General features: G+C 31.8%; 1 protein-coding gene across 1 annotated transcript in view; it reads right to left on the bottom strand.

The window, feature by feature from the left end:
* Window positions 1–274: 274 nt before the first annotated feature.
* Window positions 275–9,704, bottom strand: part of LOC144973509 (telomere length regulation protein TEL2 homolog) — a 33,917-nt gene continuing 24,487 nt past the window's right edge. Inside the window, exons 17-20 of the mRNA XM_078916019.1 lie at window positions 7,522–7,586; window positions 4,881–4,996; window positions 1,809–1,891; window positions 275–655 (exon numbers count right to left, since the gene is read on the bottom strand). Of these exons, the coding sequence (XP_078772145.1) occupies window positions 629–655; window positions 1,809–1,891; window positions 4,881–4,996; window positions 7,522–7,586 (291 nt within the window). The 3' untranslated portion in view covers window positions 275–628. The remainder of the gene's footprint in view (window positions 656–1,808; window positions 1,892–4,880; window positions 4,997–7,521; window positions 7,587–9,704) is intronic.

Raw genomic sequence — 9,704 nt, 5'->3', positions numbered from 1 at the left:
GTTGCTGTTGGCCAGGGAGCCCTTGTAAAGCACTTTGAGCACATTTAGTGGATATTGCGCTATATAAAAGCTCTATTTTATTTTCATTATTTTTTTTAGTTCGGAACTCCACAATCCAGATCTGCCTACAATTACGAAAAATTCGTAGAATTACAAAATTTCGGCTCCAATTTTTAAAAAATTTATGAGCATTTCAAAGTTAATACAATAACAAAAAATGAAAGTTTGGTACCAGGTGATATAATTTAGAGGGTCTTGAAGTGTTATTTAATCCTTGTGAGGGTAAATTGTTGAACTTTATAAAAGTTAACTATCGTGACTATTATTTGTATCGCTTAAAAACTAAGAATTTTTACACATTTTCCTGTAGACACGTGTGCCATTATCCAAACAGGTCTCGCAGGGTCGAATTCTTTTTTTTTTTTCTCAGTTATTTGTACACTTTAGAAACTACTTCCACTTTCCAAATGCCTCTGTGATAGGACAAAACGCTAGAAACTGCTTCCACTTTCCAAATGCCTCTGTAATCGCTAGGAACGGAGGTGTTCAAATTGGAAAGACGTAACTGTACTGTGTTTAAACGTAAACAAGCCATAATCTTGTCTCACTGTCATCCTTTGCACAAACATCATGATGACACTTCATTTTTAACTTCCTGAAAAAGTTAGGCAAAAGTAATTTCAATTTTTAATTCAATGGTATGTGAAACTTCAAAAACAAAACAAAAATATAATAATTAAAAATAATGTAAAGGCATAATTTCACATATAGGTTTTATATAAATCAAAATAATTCAAAAAAGAAAAGAAATTGGTACTAAATTCAACGCTTTTTCGACACTAAATGAAGCTATTATTGGTAATAATTTGATGCCAGGCCCTCATTTTTTTGGAAATCATTTTTCCTTATTCAAGTCAGAAACTGAAAAAAAAAATAGATCAATTACTTAGCTCCTTCAAATTATTCATATTGGTTTTAAGTCAACGGTAAGAAATTAATTAGCAGGCACAGGAATATGACAAATATCTGAAAATGGGCCTATGAAACAGTGCCATATAAATCAGAAAAGAAAAAAAAATATAGGAAAAACAACACACAAAATTTCAACCTGTCTCAACTGAGGTTCGATCCCCAGTCAAAAAAAAAAAAACAGACATGATTTTTAAAATTATTTTTTCTTCTTTTCAGACCTGCCAAATTGAAAACTTCAAATTTAGTAATTTTCATGTCAATTTTTAGTAATTTGACAAGGAAATTCGTAATTTCTGAAATTGTGTATGAACAACCACAATATTATTATTATTATTATTATTATTATTATTATTATTATTATTATTATTATTATTATTATTATTATTATTATTACTATTATTATTATTATGATTATTATTATCATCAATCTTATAGTAGTAGTAATAGTAGTAGTAGTAGTAGTAGTAGAAGTAGTAGTAGTAGTAGTAGTAATAGTAGTAGTAGTAGTAGTAGTAGTAGTAGTAGTAGTAGTAATAGTAGTAGTAGTAGTAGTAGTTCTTCTTCTTCTTATCATTATTATTATTATTATTTTTATTATCATTTAAGTATTACTAAGAATTAAAAATTCGTAATTTTCCATAACATTTCATATTCGGCCTTGAAATTTGACAAAAATTTGTAGAATTACGAAAAATTGGCATGTATGTCTATTTTTCTTTTCGCTTTGTCTGCACTGTTTTCATAAAAACCTCAAAATCAAATATTCATTTTTGAGTCAACGGTTAGGATCGAAAAGAATATATTTTGTCTCACAACTAAACTGTCAGTTCCCTCACCTTTTTGACTTGCTCCTCCAACAATAACAAAGCTTGGGCTGCCATCTTCTGACATTCTGAATCGGTATCTTTCTCAAACACATCTGAACAAATGAACATAGAAAGAAAAAAATATCTAGAAATCCGTCAAGATGTGAAAACGTATTCATTCATGACATTTTACCTCAATCTGGTTTCGTGTTGACGTGAACCCTAAATATGCTGAAAATATAATTTTGTCGAGTTATGAATTTAAAATGATGAACAGAGGTTCTTAAAGTGAAAGTGTGACTATGATGATGATAATAATAATAATAATAATAATAATAATAATAATAATAATAATAATAATAATAATAATAATAATAATAATAATATAATAATAATAATAATAATAATAATAATATAATAATAATAATAATAATAATAATATAATAATAATAATAATAATAATAATAATAATAATAATAATAATAATAATAATAATAATAATAATAATAATAATAATAATAATAATAATAATAATAATAATGATGATGAGGATGATGATGACAATGATGATGATGATGATGATGATAATGATAATAATAATAATATTCATAATAATAACGATACAAAATCCCAATTCACCAATCTAAATGCACTTCACCAAGTTTCATTTTCCTCTGCATGGAGCCGTGTTTCCATGTCACATAATTCAAAGCATATATCTGTTGTACACAGAGAAAAACTATTCATTTTCTTTAATTCAGTATGACAAGTCTTAAACCTGAGACTTCTTATAACAGATTTTGCAGGTACCATTCTGGTACTGGGGGTCTTGATAGCTCAGTTGGTAGAGCACTCGCTTCACATGCAAAGTGAGAGAGATCGATCCCTGGTGCAGTTGAGATTTTTTTCCTGACCCCTCTGTCCACCCAGCAGTGAATGGGTAGCTGAGTCTGTTAGATTTGGTGGAAAGTACCTACTTAGCGATAGACTAGTGTCCTATCCAAAGGATAGCAAACAATTGATTTTGTCCATTTCACGCTATAGAAACCGGGCTAAACTCGGGTTCCATGGGCCCAATGGCTCTGAAGGACTACTTCCATACCTGCCTACTTGAAAATTTCAAATTCAGTAAGAAATACAAAATTCATCAGTAATTAATAGTCAGATTTCAGTAATACTAAAGCAAACAAAAATAATGATAGATACACCCTTTTATACATGTATGCCAATGGCCCCCGCGATAATAATATGCTTATTGATGACCTACTTTCGACACTGCACTGTGTCTACCTATGAGGGTAAAGTTTCCGTGTCGAGTCGATGACGTCTCGTCGCCAGCCAACGAGGCATTGAGATTTTTTTATTGTAGCTTGCGGTAAATAATGGGACAAAAATAATAATTTTTTAATTGAACGTAGCGACCATTTGTATGTAATATTTCTTCTATTTCCGTAAGTCCGTAATTGTCCTTACACTTCCATAACAATTACGGACGGTCTGTAACAATAGGCAGGTATGTACTTCTGGTACTACGAGGGCTCTTTCAGAAATAACCGAAAAATGCCCATTGCTCAGCAACCAGTGGAGATTTTTTAATTCTGTAAACGACATGATATTCCTTATTTCCTTACGGATATTCCCAGAAATTATGAAGTGCATCATTTTACACAATGAATTTCTAGACGATTTTAAAGATGGCGGCCCACCTTGAAACTTGGTCAAAGGAGGAAATCAGAGCTGTCATACGTTTTTTGAACGCCAAAAGTCTGAATCCTACCGAAATTCATGAAGAACTTCAGAGTGTATATGGTGAGCATGTTATAAGCCGTACACAAGTCTATCACTGGTGTAATTTGTTTGAAGCCGGCCATTCCGACTTGACAGACAGGAAAGGGAGAGGGCGTTCGATAACTGCGACGTCAGAAGACAATGTGAAGCGAGTTGATGAGCTTATTCGTCAAGACAGGAGGTTGAAACTTCATGAAATCACAAGCAGTCTTGAAATTTCGGAAACTTCTGCCCATAGAATTGTATTTGATGAACTTGGCTACAGAAAAGTCAGCGCAAGATGGGTTCCTAAGCAATTGACAGACAATCATAAAGAACAAAGATTGGACATCTGCAGGGAACTTTTGAGAAGAAGCAAGAGCTCACGCAGGGTTCACGGGCATACTGCCAACGCCGGCGGAGACTTTCTAGGGTACGATGTGACTTTTCTTGACAGCATAGTCACCGGTGATGAGACTTGGTTGCACCATTGCACCCCAGAAACAAAGCAAGATTCGATGACATGGAAACATCCATCTTCACCTGTCGCGAAGAAATTCAAAGTCATGCGGTCAGCAAAGAAAATAATGGGAACTGTTTTCTGGGACAGTCGTGGTGTTATTCTGTTCGAAACCTTACAACCTGGAGAAACAATCAATGCTGCAAGGTACTGCCAAACTCTTGACAAGCTTAGGGAGGCCATTCGCAGAAAGCGACCAGGGCAGTTGACCAACGGGGTCATTTTGCAACATGACAACACTACACCCCACACAGCACGAGTGACGCAAGGTTGGCTAGAGAAATATAGATGGGAGATTTTGCCACACCCACCACACAGTCCAGACCTCGCACCATCTGATTATCACCTCTTTGGGCCACTGAAACGTGAGCTGGCAGGAAAGCGCTTTGATGTCGATGAAGAGCTTGTTGACCATGTGCGGAAATGGCTACAAAACCTTGACGGAAATTTCTTCCGAGAGGGTATCTATTCCATGGTGCAGCGTTGGCAGAAGTGTGTCGACAGACTTGGCTGTTACGTAGAGAAATGAAGGACGAGTCAAGGTATGAACACGTGCAAGAATTTTGTTGATAGCATAAAAAACGCTGATTTTACAAGCATTTTTCGGTTAATTATGAAAGAGCCCTCGTAGCATCCTACAATATTCGTATTTAACCAAGTATGGTAAATGAATGTGTATAGAATGCTTTACCCAGGGACACAATCAATCCATCTGCTCACCGACCACAGTCAACATTATCTTGAATTTCATTACAAAACAGCACCTCTCGTCCACCAATAATCCGAGACCAAAATAAATATAAAACTCAACTCACCTTCCAACCAGCTTTTGACCTCAATCACGTCAGCGTGGAGTTCTGACATCAGCTGGAAAGTGGGAACCACCAGGAAAACCGTTGTGGTACAAATCAAAACTGCTTGTCTTACACACCTAAAACAAATTTAAAAAAAAAAAGAGCTTTTATATAGGGCAATATCCACTAAATGTGCTCAAAGCGCTTAACAAGGGGTCCATGGCCAACAGCAACATTTAACATTTAGGACTGGACATGACACCTATTAGGCGATGTTACAATTTTTTTCCGGACAGAAACAACGTTGTTAATGTCCAGGTAATCATTTTACACCTGAGTATGGTGAGAGAATGTGAGTAAAGAGCCTTTTCCAAGGACTCAACTATGCACTGAGCAAGGCTCAAACCCAGGACCTTCCAATCCGAAAGCGAGTGTCATACCACTAGACCACATAGTTGCACAAACTCTTGTTAATCATTCAAAATTGTCCTGAAATCATCGAATTAAAAAAAAAAATTAAAAACGGATGTGATACTAAGCTGCTTAAAGTTTGGTATTGTAAAAAGTAATGAACCAAAATTAATATAACTGCTTCAAAATCTATAAAAAATACCAAACATAGAACATTTCGGGTTAAAAATCCTTGTTCAGTCAATAATAAAAACAATAAAAACATTAAAATACATCACTTTAAATCCAGACAAGCAGCTGAAAAGTATTTGGTACATCTTGTTGGCTCGTACAATCTCGAATCGTTTTGTTTCTTTGTTTTTAAGGGTCTTTACAACGCTTGCGACACATTTAGGTCATTTCAGCACCAGTAAAAAGGAATAGATGAACAATTGAAAGGACGCAAGAAAGAGAAAGACAAAGGGGAATGTTTAAATAGGGAACAAATGTAGATTCCAAAAGCCACACTTTCGGAGTACTTAGTTTGAGATCGCCTTAAAATCTCATATAGACACAAGTACAGGATCCCACTAAGAGGAAAACACTCAAGTATTTACAAACCATTAACCCTCTCCTTACCACCTATTGTAAAATCGTCACATTTGTTACGATTCAACCGTCACTTTTCTCATCCAGATTTCATTTCGTTTTGCTATAGCTATAAAAACATGACATTCTGTAAAAGAGCCCATATTGTCGAACAATATTATGTATAGAATGTGCTTGTTGCTTTTCTGTTTGAGTAAGATATGTCTCTCTTTTTTGTGTTGGGGAAAATTCTGAAAATGGCTGGTAAGGAAAGGGTTAAACATGAAAGACAAAAAATGTAATAGGACATAACAGAGAGATGATTTACAAGGAAAAAAATATCATCTCCCAAAACGACAAATATAATAATATACATCTGACTGTTTTTCTCCAAGCCAAGGACTCCAGGCCAGGGCCAGGACAAAATTAAGAAAGACAAAGACAGAAAGCAAACTCAGAAAACCGGTACAGGGGGACAGAGAGCACAGCAAGTGACCTCCTGCCCACCATTATCAATGGAAAACACTCAGAGAAATAACAAAAAATTTGGAACCAACAAGAGGTGTTGATTTTAACCCACTCAACCCTAACACCGACTATATCAGTAGTATACCCCAGAGTTACTTTTACCCAATGCCTATTTATTACACGTTTCTGAGACAAATTATAGGCGCAGTTAGTATCAAAGCTAATGTTTTTTGTTTTTTACATGTTAATGGTAGTTGAATTAAACTATCTATGTATATAAATGCTCATTTTTAATACATTTTTTTCCAATTTTGAAAAGTAGCAAAAATCTCTAGGACTGAGTGAGTTAAGCAATGTTGACTTTATCCATTATCAATAGGACATACTTAGATAAAGAACAAAAAATGTGAGACCTACAAGGGCTGACTTTAAGCAGAAGTTGACTTTAACAGTGTTGATTTTACGTGGATTCCACTGTATATCAATAATTCCTCTTCATAAACAATGACCATCATTCGTTACCAAAAAAAAAAATTGAGCTTTTATATAGCGCAATATCCACTAAATGTGCTAAAAGTGCTTCACAAAGGGTCCCTGACCAACAGCAACATGTAACGTGTAGAACGAGACATGACGCCTGTTAGGCAATAATACAAATTTTTTTTTTGCGACAGAGACAATGCTGTTAACGGCCAGGTACTCATTTTACACCTGAATACGGTGACAGAATGTAAGTAAAGAGTCTTTTCCAAGGACTCAACTATACACCAAGACATGCTCGAACCCAACACCTTCAGATCCAAAAGCAAGTGTCATACCACAAGACCAAATAGCCGCATTAACATTGAAAACAGTATGTTAGGATGAACTAGGTACAATAAATTGAATTTATGTCCACAAACATGAAACTTGGGAGGTAATTTCAATTCTGAATGGTGGAGAATAAATACGATTTCTTATATCGTAAAAAAAAAAATCTCTAAACTTCATTTTTAATACCCTTTAAATTCTAAGATCCCTTTCTGTCGGCTGATTTATCCCAACACACACATACGTACACACACACACACACATATATATATGCAGCCATTGGCTAATAGAACAGACTCTGCTCTGGCCGCACAGTACGGCCAATGGTGCTGAAAGAGTTAAACTGACAACAAGCCAGTATTCTGATATAAAGAAACTACAAATAAAATTCAAAATGCCTACTCACGAATCAGGATGTGATCTCAAAGGCCATGTGAATTCCAGCAAAGATCTACCCATTTGAAAAGCATTCTGAAAATAATAATAATAATCCTACTAATACACTCAATAATAATAATAATAATAATAATAATAATAATAATAATAATAATAATAATAATAATAATAATAATAATAATAATAATAATAATAATAATATAATAATAATAATAATAATAATAATAATAATAATAATAATAAATAAAATAATAATAATAATAATAATTAATAATAATAATAATAATAATAATAATAATAATAATAATAATAATAATAATAATAATAATAATAATAATAATAAATAATAATATATAATAATAATAATAATAAATAATAATAATAATAATAATAATAAAAAATAATAATAATAATATAATAATAATAATAATAATAATAATAATAATATATAATAATAATAATAATAATAATAATAATAATAATAATAATAATAATAATAAATAATAATAATATAATAATAATAATAATAATAATAATAATAATAATAATAATAATAATAATAATAATAATAATAATAATAATAATAAATAATAATAATAATAATAATAATAATAATAATAATAATAATAATATATAATAATAATAATATATAATAATTAATAATAATAATAATAATAATAATAATAATAATAAAATAATAATAATAATAATAATAATAATAATAATAATATAATAATAATAATAATAATAATAATAATAATAATAATAATAATAAATAATAATAATAATAAATAATAATAATAATATAATAATAATAATAATAATAATAATAATAATTAATAATAAATAATAATATAAATATAATAATAATAATAATAATAATAATAATAATAATAATAATAATAACAACAACATTAATAATAATAATAATAACAACAACATTAATAATAGTAATAATAATGGACTCTATATAACATATTATATCCACAGCCATGCGCGTAGAAAAGCCTTCTGAAAATGTAAACATATTGGATGAAATGTTTAATTATTTCTTTAACACTGACTGATGACTGACATTGTCCTTCCTCAGTTTTCAGTTGCCTTAAGCTTTCACGTAAATTAGGAGAAAAATATGAGACTGCCTAAAGTCGGGGATGATAAATACAGGGTTTACCGATTAAAGAGGCAAAAAATTTACTAGTCTTTTACGCTAACACATTAACAGACCCCTTTCTGAGCGCTGAACTCCAGTTAGAAGACATTATGTATTTACTTTTTTCAGTAAAGCGGCTATGTGGTCTAGTGGTATGATACTCGCTTTTGGATCGGAACGTCCTAGATTCGAGCCTCGCGCTCGGCGCATAGTTGAGTCCTTGGAAAAGACTCTTTACTCACATTCTCTCACCGTACTCAGGTGTAAAATGAGTACCTGGTCATTAACAGCGGTGTCTTTGTCCCAATAATTGTAATATTGCCTAACAGGCGGCATGTCCCGTCCTACATGTTAAACATTGCTGTTGACCAGGGACCCCTTGTAAAGTGCTCTGAGCACATTTAGTGGATATTGCGCTATATAAAAGCTCAATTAAAAAAAAAAAATTTTTTTAAGCAAAATATACTGAAAAAAATATACTGGAAAATACACAAAGGGTTTATAACAGAAATATAATTCCGTAAATATACAGGAAATTGGCACCCTTGTAAATATACTATGAAAACGTAAAAATAAAAATGGGTGATCAACAGTTATCTTCTATATGCGTGTGTGTGTGTGTGTGTGTGTGTGTGTGTGTGTGTGTGTGTGTGTGTGCTTTGCATGTCACAGTTTAAAGATATATGTTTGTACACCACATATACATGAGTACATTTAAGTTGAAATACTATCTTTACCACGTGTATCATTATTGTAATCTTTAATCAATAGATTTATGGCATTACTACTAATATTAAGAGCATTCAAGGGATTTTATCCTATTTTGCCCTATACCATATGTTATGTTATGTTAGTTGTATGGGTCTAAAATGAGTAAATAAAAAAATAGGAGCATTTCATGGTTTTGTGAAACACGCATTTTATCCGAAATAAAGTGGAGAAATATGCCCCTCTCAATTAATGACAGTTCTGGTAAAATATCGAATCATTAATTGATCAACACATCAATTGACACTATAAAAAAAAACAAGAAAAGATTA

Source organism: Berghia stephanieae, chromosome 5, assembly GCF_034508935.2.
Source record: "Berghia stephanieae isolate SIO BIC M18660-M18661 chromosome 5, UCSD_Bste_1.3, whole genome shotgun sequence".
Classification (NCBI taxonomy): Eukaryota; Metazoa; Mollusca; class Gastropoda; order Nudibranchia; family Aeolidiidae; genus Berghia; species Berghia stephanieae.
The sequence above is the reverse complement of the archived record's forward strand: the minus strand, read 5'-3'. Positions and strand labels throughout refer to the sequence as shown.